The sequence below is a fragment of the Argopecten irradians genome, unplaced genomic scaffold (assembly GCF_041381155.1).
Source record: "Argopecten irradians isolate NY unplaced genomic scaffold, Ai_NY scaffold_0942, whole genome shotgun sequence".
Lineage (NCBI taxonomy): Eukaryota > Metazoa > Mollusca > Bivalvia > Pectinida > Pectinidae > Argopecten > Argopecten irradians.
This window is the reverse complement of record NW_027188409.1, coordinates 1-13,393: the sequence shown is the minus strand read 5'-3', so window position 1 is coordinate 13,393 and position 13,393 is coordinate 1. Positions and strand designations below refer to the sequence as shown.

At 35.2% G+C, this 13,393-nt stretch overlaps 1 protein-coding gene across 1 annotated transcript; it reads left to right on the top strand.

Moving 5' to 3' along the window:
- Positions 1-865: 865 nt before the first annotated feature.
- LOC138313809 (uncharacterized) lies at positions 866-5,267 on the top strand. The gene is made up of 4 exons (XM_069254087.1): positions 866-1,165; positions 1,930-2,062; positions 2,310-2,446; positions 4,950-5,267. The coding sequence occupies exons 1-4, from the start codon at positions 866-868 to the stop codon at positions 5,001-5,003; spliced, it is 624 nt and encodes a 207-aa protein (XP_069110188.1). The 3' UTR covers positions 5,004-5,267.
- Positions 5,268-13,393: the final 8,126 nt, after the last annotated feature.

Below are 13,393 nucleotides of genomic sequence, written 5' to 3'. Positions count from 1 at the left end.
TGACTTGAACTGTGATCCAATTGCTAGTGCTGAAGAAATGGAAGAGGTAAAAAGTAAATGTAATTTATGTAAAAAAAGTTATCCAATAAAAACTTTGAGACAACATGTTGAGTCCTATGAAGGATTGTATAGGACAAATCAAGGATCAGAAGAAATATCTGGTAATCATGAGCCTATCCTAGAATCAAATCAACGTAACTCTTCATCGCCAGGTTTACCAAATCATCAAGATACATCGCTGTCTCGTCCATCATTTCATCCTGATGAGGATACACCAATGCCAAATCAACACAACTCTTCATCAGTTTTGCCAAACCGTCAAGATACATTGCTGTCTCGTCCATCATTTCATCCTGATGAGGATACACCAGTGCCAAATCAACACAACTCTTCATCAGTTTTGCCAAACCGTCAAGATACATCGCTGTCTCGTCCATCGCTGTCTCGTCCATCATTTCATCCTGATGAGGATACACCAGTGCCAAATCAACACAACTCTTCATCAGTTTTGCCAAACCGTCAAGATACATTGCTGTCTCGTCCATCATTTCATCCTGATGAGGATACACCAGTGCCAAATCACCACAACTCTTCATCAGTTTTGCCAAACCGTCAAGATACATTGCTGTCTGGTCCATCATTTCATCCTGATGAGGATACACCAGTGCCAAATCAACACAACTCTTCATCAGTTTTGCCAAACCGTCAAGATACATTGCTGTCTCGTCCATCATTTCATCCTGATGAGGATACACCAGTGCCAAATCAACACAACTCTTCATCAGTTTTGCCAAACCGTCAAGATACATCGCTGTCTCGTCCATCGCTGTCTCGTCCATCATTTCATCCTGATGAGGATACACCAATGCCAAATCCTGTTAACGCATCTTCTTTTGTACCACAAGAAGCTGTTAGTAGTATTGTCAACAATATTTCAGAATTGTGCCAGAAAGAAAATCTTTCAAACCCGGTTGAAATCTTAAGGATATTTCAATCCAAAATTGTCACTGGCAGACCATTGGAAAGAAAAAATGAAGCTGAGATTATTGAAGGAAGTACAAATTTCATACTTATTGATAGAAAGAACCCCTGGGAAACCACAAAACCAGAAATATCCGCTATAGAGGATCTCAGGGATACATTGGAAGTACAATTTTATGACGAGGTATATGCTATGTTCCTTATAATTAAAGCAGTGTCCTTGGACCATTTTATCTGCTTATTTGTGAATGACTTAATCTCTATGTTGAAAATAATGCAATTTGAAACTTTGATTTATCCTTGATTAAAATCTGATTTTATCAGGTCAGAACAGCATCTACATAGATATACTCTTCAACAAATTTACATAATTGATAAATGTATTATATTTTCAATATCTCTCCTTTATGCTAGGTATACACATGTTGCATGTTTAAACAATGCAAGCATTATACAATAATTATTTCTGTATCGGCGCAGTGAAACAGAGGTGCAGGATCAGTTTTTCTCTTTAAGTATGTACCAGTAAATGTTTGCTAGATCTTTGTCAGTGCTCTATATATAGCTGAGTTATAGCGGCTTTACTATGTCACGGATTTTCATTAGGCTTCAAACAGATCTAGATGTCAAGGAAAAAAATATCTTGGACAAGTTCAAATTTCAGAGTTGTTGGATCAAGGTCAAGATGCCTGTTGCTTTTATTTCTTAATGGATTTGGAAAAAAAGAAAGACAATGAAAGGGGCTCAGATTTGTAATGGTTTCTGGCTATTTCTCCTCAATGCAATAGTCGTGTGTCACAGTTCTTGTTGAGAAAGATAGATGAATACTGTAGTTTAATGTCAAATGACTATTCAATGAATGTTTTATGACCACCAAACAGCATTTTTCGATGGAAAGGAAAATGATATCAATTTAAACACATGCAATTTGTTTTATGTTTTCTTCAGACTGCTCTTGACTTTGGGGGACCAAGGAAAGAATTTTTCCGGATAATTTTACGTGAAATCAAAGACATCTACTTCGATAAAGGACTTCGCCATCTTCTTTGGGAAGATTATGAAGTTGTTGGAAAGATATTTGGTAAGTATTTTATTATTATTTCTTAGTAACAAGGTCAATATACACAGGTTATTGTAGAAATATTTTCCCTCCTGAGTCAATTTCAATGAGAACTCACAGCAATGTAGGGGACTATGTAAAGATATTTCAAACAAACCAGGCACCTCTGAATAGAGGAGGGGGGTATTAGTCAGCCATCTGCTTACAGTTCTGGTTGTTTTCAATTGTAAGGACAAATATTTATTAAATACATTCACTTTTACTTCAGCATTAAGTGTACTCCAAAATGGAAGCATCCCAACTTTTATGTCACAAGATGTCCAATCAGAACTGTTTGGAGAGAACCCAGTAAGCCCATGCATTGCCAGTCTCCGATCTGACCTCGACGCTCTTGGAGTTTATCAGGTTTGCTGATTTATTGACACTTTTTGAAGGCTTTACATACATTAATATGGTTTACAAATATTATCATGAAGAATCATTTTATGCTACATACATTTTTAGGTCACCTGAGATGAAGTCTCAAGTGACCTATTCTAATCGCCTTTTGTCCATCGTCTCTGTCGTCCATAGTATGGCGATAAATGATTTACATTTTCGACGTCTTCTCCAAAACTTCTGAACCAAATTTGTTAAAATTTTGCAGAAACCTTCCATAGCCAAAGGTCAACCAAAAATGTGAATTATATGGTCCCCGCCCCCCAAGGGCCTGAGGGGTGGGGCCAAAAGGGGTCAAATAGGCTAAAACTCCAAAAATCTTCTTCTGAAATTCCAGAAATGGTAGAATCAAATATTCTTCATAGAAACATATTTATGAGCATTATTTGCTCAATTTTCATAGGAAATGGGTCAAATATATTAGAATTATTAGCCTGATCGAGATAGTATTTTAATATCATATCCATATTGGTCCAGGCCAACCCCTAGTGGCCACAGGGTGGGGCCAAAATGGATTAAAATGGCTAAAATTTCTAAAGTCTCCTTCTGAATTCACAGATTTGATGGAACCAAATACTCTTCATAGATAAGAAGGTCTTTTTTAAGGCCCTTTAAAAAAATTGTGAATTTCATGGCCCTGGTATGTCAGATTTCCCCCCTGAGTAGGGAGTCAAATCTATTATAGTTTATATTGGAAAAAACACATTTATGAGCATTATTTGCTTAATTTTCATAGGAAATGAGTCAAACTTGGTTATAATTATTACCCTACAATAGCATTTTAGCATCATATCCATATTGGTCCTGGCCGACCCCCAGGGGCAGATTGGCAGGGCCAAATTGGGTCAAAATGACTAAAATTTAAAATAAAAAACTCTTTAGAATTGGAAACAATTGGAACCAGATTGAAAAGTCAAAGTTATAAAATCATTAACTGATTTCAAGAGCCTGATGGGCCAATATATAGTGTTTATATGTCTTTGTTTCATTCTGTATCTGAACTCAGGTGACCGCTAAGGCCCATGGGCATCTTGTTAGGTCATCTGACCTAAAGCATCCAAATGAGCTAAAGTCATCATGCTTCCTACGCTGCCTTGTTCCATCTGTAAACTTTTCATTCAAATGATTTGTCAATAATAATGGCTTAGTGTACTGATATATTGGGCCTGTAGCATACTGGGATGAAGTGCTACCAAGTTTGATCAAACAACTTTCTTTCAAGGTCACAGGTTAAATGTGAAAGTTCTTAAGAAAATAAATGCTAAAAGTACTGAGATATATATTTTATTTGTCGCATGCTGCAAGAATTCGAAGCACTTTTAAGTTTCTTTACTTGAAAAATATGACACTGTTTCAAGGTCATGCATATAGTCAAATATATATCATGAACTAACAACTTCTACTAATTAAATGTACATGATGTATTAGTTAAAGCCACATTATACGTAACTATCAACAAAAAATCAAGATTGATTTGACCCAGATATTGTTAGTATTTTTAGATGTAGCTAAAATTACCATTGGTACAGCAGTTGTTGAAAGTCGATACTTGAAGTTGTAAACGTGCCTTTAGTTTAAAATGGTCGCCATAGAAGTTATGATTACTGCCGAACGGAAGTCAGAAAGTTCATTACCCATTCTCGGAAGAGTTCGGACAGACGTTACGTAGTTACGGTAGCTATATAGTCACATGACCTTCTCGGCAACGACTTTGGAATGTCTGCTAATTTTGGCTTGATTTTCTAAATGGGACCCACCTAGCTAACGATGTTCAATATTTATTTTATTTTTATCAAAAGTTTCTGAATCGTTATCACTTGTCTTGACTTCGATTAAGTCCTGTCTCTGCATGATTTACAACAGGTGGTTTTTTTTTCAACATTCTTCTAAATCATGAAAAATAAGACAGATACAGATTTTGGGACTTTAAGTGAAAAAATATTTGTATTTTACTTGAACATTTTTTCTTCAGGCTCTAATGTATATTTCTACTACATTTGTATGTTGTTTCTACTAATAGTCAGATGACTGTGAAGGCCCTTTGGCCTCTTAAAAATTGTTATGCCTAATGTGTGTTCATAATTCCTTTCTTTGCATTTTGATACAGTGTAAAAGGCTTGACCATTATTGTCTGTCCATATATAAAATTTGTTAACTCTTGGCCTTGGGGAAAAATGGTTATAGCACAATAACAGTCAAATGTGTGATGACCATTTTGTATCATGTCAATGGAATTGAAATTTTCCTGAAAACTGTAAACTTCTCTTAAGTTGTACCTGTGGCAATTGGCTCAAACTTGACTGATATGAAATCTTATTGTTTTCACTATATATACAATAAATACTTGTAGGTGCACTTGGGCTAAGTTTTTGTTTGAAGGTGTGGATTTCAGTTTCTATGATGTTACTTGAGATTAATTGAGTTTTAACTTGTTTAATGTCACCTCTTCTTTTCTCTTATATTTCTACAGCTTTGCAAAAAAAGTTCCAGCTTTCCAATTCTTGTTTCAACCAACAACCAATAAAATGACATACAGAATGTTGACCACATTGCTAAAGCCACAATTTTCTGAAGATGGAAGCAACAGTAAAGAAATGGAAAAGAAAGTATATGCAGCATTCCTGCGATATTTGAGAGAAGTCGCCAGTAAGCAACCTTAATAACTTTACTACAGTCTAGGTAAAAATTGCAGTCTGTCTGCAATATCCAATGAACCAGAGACCCTGTGTTGTCCTCATCTCTAAAAATAATTTAATCCTATTTCAAATGATCCAAAACTTTTGACAGGATATATTTGGTTGAATACCGGTATGTGTTTATAATTCAATTTTGCTTGTTACGAGCATTTTCATTAGCTTAAAAATTTACTTTATCAGCTTATAAAGGAAAAAATAGACAAAAGATTCCCAAAATAAATTTTGAGTATTGAAGAGATTATCTTTAGTAAATCGAATTATAAGGATTAATTTGAATTAAAAAAATTTATGTTATGGAGATATAACACAAAAATCTGAGTGTACTCTCATCATAAACCGCGGTTTTAAATATTTAGAGTACACTCAGATTTTTGCGTTATATCTCCATTACATAAAAAATCTATTCAAGTTAATCCTTAAATATAATAATTAACATGTAATATTCAGTAAATATTATAATGGGATTATGGATAATGTCATTTGATCTTCAATATTAGTCATTAGACTTTAACTGGTCAAGGTATGGGTTGTTTTTCTATTCTAGTGCCTAATATTCTTAATATTTTATAGGTGTCAGAAGAAGATGTGTTACTCTGGGGAAAGTGCTTCAATTCACAACATCATCAGAGGAGGAGCCTGTTCTTGGTTTTGAACTTCATCCTTCCATTGTTTTTTCATGTGGTTTGACGAATCCTTCATCCCCACAGCTAATACATGCATCAATGTGATGAGGATGCCAAGACCAACTGTTCATATGCAGCTCCCAGAAGAAGCTAAATTATTTGAGTTATATGACTATGCATTTTCAAACACATTTTATGGACTGCAGTGATTTTATAGCTGTCATAGTGCCATTTTTCTTAACCTAAAAACCAAACTGGCATAGCTCAACATGTATATAGCTGGATCAAATAGAGGGCATCTTGTAAATACTTCAGTTCACCTGAACTTCCAACATTTAGTCCACTTGTTACAAGTAACCTTTTAGCCTATGCTGGAACCCAGATGTGTTGGGATCTTTCCCCAAAAATATTAAGTTGGTTAACAGTACAAAGAAAAACAAAAATAGTGTAGACATATTAGTTTGTATCCCCACGTTTACCGAAACAAGGGATCTTACTTTAGGTCTGTCTTTCTCTTTGTCTGTTTCCATCATACATACTCTTCGACAAATCATATCCGGATCTTCACGAAAGTATTATATAACATCGCTAAATTTTATGTCAGGGCTCTCGGCTGAGTTACAGGCCCAATCTGTTTAACAGAACATGGGATTGCTAATTTAGATTTTGTTAATAAGAAGCAAGTCTGGTTTCAGAAGCCTTTTGGGACAAAAAGGGAGGACCTACTATTGGAACTTATTAAAGATTAATTTATGCGACAATTTTCACTGAAGAAACATAATTAGTTATAGATAGAAATGAATGTACAGTTGGTCAAAATTAAACATGAAATCAACGAACCAAAGGTCAAGGTCTTTGGGAACAAAAGGGAACCTTTTATTATACTGATAACGGAATATTTTCCTATTCCCACGCTTCAATTATTAAAAAACAGAATGATGGTTTAGTCCGATAGGGCAAGAGGAGTCCCGTTGAACCTAAAATCAAAGGTAATCAGTCTACCTATCTCACACTTCAGTATTTAAAATCAGATGATGGTTTTATCGTTTAGGCATGAGGAGTTCCGTTGTGAACCTATAAGTCAAAGGTAATCAGTCTAGCTATCTCACTGAAAAATTAAATATCAAATTTTGTGATTGTTTCCTAATCATGTTTTTTTTTTTTTTTTTTTTTTTTGTAATTGTATTATTTTTCCAAAGTGTCCGTTTCATCAATACAGTAAATAAATACATATTAATTACACGCAATCAAACATACTTCCCCACCAAACATTATCAATTCTGTAATTACCGGTATTAACTAATTCAATTTACTCACTGTGACATTCTCTCACTCAATCATACTGGGTTTAGGATAAAAACAAAAATAGAAAAAAAAGACCAGAGAAGACATGTTTTTAAAATAGTTTGAAAAATAAATACTTAGGGGGAATAAAAAGGAAAGAAAAAAATATATAAAGAGTTGTATTTATGTATACAGTACATGTATGTATTTTTAGAGGACAAGAATATATATACTACTATATTCTGCAAGGTGTTGTATTGTGCCAATAGTAGATGACCGTTTAAGTGCCCTTTCAAAATATTTTTAAGATTGCCGCTGCACGCCCCCCCATGATTGTTATCGAAAATTAAATTGCTCGTAGAAGTCAAACTACTGGTCAGATTTGACAGAAAATTTGCTTTAATGAGTAGATTAGATCTGATTCTAATGTGTACATTTGACTTTTCAATATTGAGATAGGCTTCAGTATATTATTTGCATTTTGTTTTTTAATAAAAGGATTATCGTATTCGACCCAATAAGCGCCCATGTCCCTATAAGCGCCCCTCCCCCTTTTTGAGTGCCCTCAATTTCATATTGCCCATGCATAACTTATAAGGACCAAAATTACATAAAACGATATAGAATTTGCAATAATTTTTCCGACTTATTATAGCACCATTTTTCATTTTTTATCAATTTCTTAAGCGCCCAGGGCACTTATTGGGTCGAAGTACGGTAATATCAACATGGTTTTTTAGCACACCAACATCAAATGGAGGGTCTATTCAAAGCACGTAACCTGTTGGTCCGTTCCGTCCGTTAACATTTCTTGTTACCGGCTATTTCTCATAAAGTAAAGAAGATCATTCTCAAATTTCATATATAGGTTTTCCCCTGGGGCCCCTAATAGTTGCATATTGCATAAAGGGACGGATCGGTTCAACAAGATGGCCGCCAGCAGCCATCTTCTTGGATTTTGATATATAAAGTATGTTTTTTGCAATTTCTCATAAAAGTACTGAAGTGGATCTTCCTTAAATTTCATATGTAGGTTCCCCTAGGGCCCCTAGTTTTGCATATGGCGTTTGGTAATTTGAAATCGGTCAACAAGATAGCTGACCGGCTGCCATCTTTGATTTTGCTATTTTAATTTGCTATTTGTCAGAAAGTACTGAAGGGATATATCTCAAGTTCCATATGTAGGTTTATAGACGAAAGGGTTATAAAAGTAAACTAATCAGAATTTCTTTCTGTGTTACATTAAAATAATGTTTTTAAATGATAATTGAAAACAGATCTGTGGTAAAGGCAAATATAACTTATAAGGCTGCCGTCATTTGTGCATGGTTTTACCTAAATGTATGTGCAACACAAAAGTAAAGAGTACGTTGTATAGGGAAAAAAACTCAATTTGAATGAATACAAAACTATTGTTTTCTTTATTTTGAAATCTTTATATTAATGTAGGAATTTTAATTTAGAAGAATGTCAAACAAAACATGTATTTTCTTTGGTCAGTTGAATTGTTATGAAAGTCTTTATAATGGTTAATTTATTTTGATTTCGGAAATTCATTTAATTTCTTTCTGTTTCTGCTGTTGTATTTGCAGTACTTTTGAGTACTTTGATCAGTCTCATCAACCTCAGATAATATTTACTGTTCAAAAAGTTATTCTGTTCACAAGGAATTGTTAACAGACAACGCATGATGACAGACAAAAGGCCATCACAATAGGTCACCATTGACCTATGGTCATGGCAAGTGACGGACCTACATTAATTTGTATGCAGCCTTGTATTAGTAAGATCTCGGACGAGACTAAAAATGGATTTTTTGGATTTTTTTCTACAGTAATTTTAAGTTTTGTCCTTTGTTAGAATTCAACAATGAATCTCATGAACGAGACAACTTGAGTAAATATAAACCATATGACTTTTTAATATGGGATTATCTTGCAGGGTTAATGCCCCTTGTTAATAGTTGTTTTACAGCCATTACAGCTTTATATTATTGACTCAATGAAGGTCATTCAAGAGTTTGAAAATGTAAAAAACAAATTAATGTAATGTAGAGTTTCTTAAACTTGTCATATGATAAATATTAACCAAGATTGACGAAGCTTCTGAAATATTTCAATTATATATGAAATACTTCACAAACAATACATGATCAAGTAAATAATCAAGAGATTGACAAAGCTTTGCTTTTCAAATCTATCAATAAGTTGTTCTAGGATGACAGTCTTTCTTTAATTTGTATCAGATGTCAGGTTGACCATTAAGGCCTTAGTTTAAAAGACAGATATAACATCTGAAACCTTCAGACTAGTAAATGACATTGAACTTTGTTTTAATTCAGTATAAAACTCATGAGCTATTAAAATGTTATGGCAAATGAGGGATGAGTTTTGGCTAAAAAAAATGTTGAAATATTTTTTTGGTTGATAAGTGTAGTATTGGTCACTGCTTATCAAAATTATAGTCAACTTCAGACTTGTTATGTACATGAATAACTGTGTATGTTAGTTCAGGAAACTGTACAAGCAGAGTGTATGCAAATAATGGACTATAAAGGTTGGCATTTTAAGATTTGCAATTACCAGAAGCCAGTTTCAGTTTAATTTTTTTTCCAATAAGAAAGAGCAAAATGGTTGACAGATAACAATTTTGGATATTGTCAGTTGAAGTTAATTAATACTTCTTTTCGAGAAGAATGATGGTACATTTCTCATATGTAGGTTCTCAATGTAATTTTGAATTAGCTGTCTTCATGGATTTTTAATAGTTCAGTGCCTTTGATATTGATTTTTATTCAGAATTCATATACCATATATCTAACCGTTGAGAATTTCGGATGAGCATTAATACTGGAAAATAAAAGTTCATAAATCCCTTTCTTTTAAAAAAAAAATGTTGCTAATTCAATTCACAATATTTTCACCTCATTTCCTCCAATGTTTGATGAAATAAACTGCCTAAATTTTGGGAAATGATAGAGGTTCATTTCTTTGAAATCTAAATGTAACTTTTAAACTCGAGAGCCATGGGGTGTATATGACTTAAAAAAATATGTTGTTTTCAGTACATCACTGGTTTTACTAATTAAGATTTTTTTCTTTCAGATACATTACTTCTTCCAAAAAGCATTCAATGCATATGTATATCATGATAAAACACTATCCCTTTGAATTCCAATGTCGTGTTGCAATAAAAAAAAAACCACTTGCAATAAAATACCCATCTTTACCATTTATTCTCTAGAAGTTTCTGCTTTTGTTACAAATTAAACATTGCTGATGATAAGATGACTGTTCCTGTTTTTTAGCTCACATGGCCCGAAGGGCCGGTGAGCTTATGTCATGGTGCGGCGTCCGTCGTCCGTCGGTCCGTCCGTCCGTCCGTCCGTCGTCCGTCTGTCCGTCAACATTTCCTTTAAATCGCTACTAGTCATAGAGTTCTGCATGGATTGTAACTAAATTTGGCCACAAACATCCTTGGGGGAAGGGGAACAGAACTTGTATAAATTTTGGATCTGACCCCCCGGGGGCAGGAGGGGCGGGGCCCAATAGGGGTAATAGAGGTAAATCCTTTAAATCGCTACTTGTCATAGAGTTCTACATGGATTGTAACCAAATTTGGCCACAAACATCCTTGGGGGAAGGGGAACAGAACTTGTATAAATTTTGGATCTGACCCCCCGGGGGCAGGAGGGGCGGGGCCCAATCGGGGAAATAGAGGTAAATCCTTTAAATCGCTACTAGTCATAGAGTTCTACATGGATTGTAACCAAATTTGGCCACAAACATCCTTGGGGGAAGGGGAACAGAACTTGTATAAATTTTGGCTCTGGTCCCCCGGGGGGCAGGAAGGACGGGGCCCAATAGGGGTAAATAGAGGGTAATTCCTTTGAATCGCTACTAGTCATAGAGTTCTACATGAATTAGTAACCAAATTTGGCCACAAACATCCTTGGGGAAGGGGAACAGAACTTGTATAAAATTTTGGCTCTGACAGAACTTTATAAATTTTGGCTCTGACACGTGCACCCTGGGGCAGGACGGGTGGGGCCCAATAGGGGGAAATAGAGGTAAATCATATAAATAAGGCCCAATAGGGGATTTAGAGGTCAATATTAAAATTCCTTCAAAAAAGAAACAATGAACCTGTATTCAGATCATCATACATGGCATAACAAACCAGGTGAGCGATACAGGCCCTCTGGGTCTCTTGTTTTATTTACGTATTAAAAATTGAAAAATTTCACACTTGTGATTCATGAACCTGGGTGTTGAGCGAACATATTAATCACTGTGTATGTTGATGATATCTAAAGCTTTTGAATATGCATCCATTCCAAAGTTGGAAGATGTCCAAGAAGATGAAATGTTTGATTCAGGTTCTTGACGACAAGCCACATTCAGCACTCGGCATGCAGTTGGATCAATGATAGGCCGTTGACCATCAACATCATCACCTGGAATTGTGTCAATGAATCCTTCAACACCATAAAGATCAGTGTCTTCTACATCAACACCCACTGGGTATTGTAGCTGTCCGGAGATCCACAACACACGAGGGGACGATCCAACTGTTCGCAGTCGATGGCCTGCCCATGCAGTTTCCCAAACTTGTAATTTCTCATTAATTTTTGGGAGAAATACATAATGTAGAGCTGCAATATGTTTATCATTTAAGGGGTCTAAAAGTCCTGCATCTTCCATATGAAAGAATAGTTGGTAATAGTATGCCAAAACCCCAGTATAGACATCCCTCCAAAGTCGCTCAATGCGTTGATTATGTACACTTTTTCCTATTATCATACTTCGATTCGCAGTGCCTCGCTTTGAAATCATAAATTCAGCAATTGCTACATTTTCCAATCCTTTATCAGACCTGACCCTTAGAGGTAAACCGTATATTTTGTAACTGCTGTAGTGAAACACTGAAGAAGTGTTTCAGCTTGATTATTATCAGTACATTTGAGAAAGGTAACCATACGACTAAACCCATCAATGCCTCCAGCTATGATTAGTTTCCACCTTATAAGTTTATGATTAGTGTCAATGTGCCACAGGTGATTTGGTCCTTTCACATTGTAAATGCGCCTATGAAGCCTCCCTTTTCTTCTCTCCCCCACTCCTACTTCATCAAGACGGTGAATACTCTCCCGAAGTCTGCAGCGTTGTACTAAAACTCCTCTTGAACGTAGCATCTGTCCCAATAAGCTTTCACCACAAAATGGAAATTGCTTGATGAGATCACTAACATGATTGTCAAGATCATCTGATGACATATCAGAAAAATCAAATTTTGATATGCCAAATTGTTGCATTCTTCTATAAATTGTCCTTTCAGACACAGAAAGTAATTTTGCAATATCAGATATCTGAAATCCTTCTCCTAAAAGTTTTGCCAAAGTATGCTGATTGATCTCAAACTCAGGAGGTCCTGCATATTTTTTCATTTTCAGAGGCTGGGTTGATCCATATTTTATACAATCATTCCGTAGCTTTACCATGTCAGTTTTGTTACTTACACCAAGGTGCTGAAGATCATGTTCACTTAGACAACATATGATATCTGGGGAAATTTTCTGTTGAATGAAGTTATTTGTACAGTTTTCCAAACCATTCCTTCTAAGAACCTCCTCCATTTCATCCATCATGTCAGGCATAAATGTTCCCTAAAAATTTAATGCAAGTTATTTTAAAGATAATTGTTTAATCTCCCTACTTGCAATCAGTATCTTGTTATATTCTGAATATAAGGTTCATTGTTTCTTTTCTAAAGGAATTTATACAGATTTTGAAATTTATACAAATTCTTGTTCCCCTTCCTCCAAGGATGTTTCAGACCATTTGGCTAAAATCCATGCAGAACCCGAGTACGTAGTGATTTTTAAGATTTACCTATAAATTCCCATATTGGGCCCCGCCCCTCCTGCCCCCGAGGGTCGGAGCCAAAATTTATACAAACTGTTCCCCTTCCCCCAAGGATGTTTGACTTTCAGGCTAAATTCGGTTACAATCCATGCTGAACTCTATGACTAGTAGCAATTTAAAGGATTTTGCCCTATTGGGACCGCAGAATCAAACCAAAAATAGAATCCTGGAAATCCCCTTTTGGGCACAAGATTTCATAGAGGGGTGAATGTTTCGGAGGCTGCTGATTGGGTATTCAGGGTTGGATCAGTTTCAAATGTTTAATTTGTTGTTTGGGCAATACATGTAGATGTAAAATATGTAAAGAAATTTTAAAATTCTATCAAGTCTGTTTCTGACAGGGTGAGTTAATAAAGATTGGAATTTTTCTTCTGTTAAATACATTTT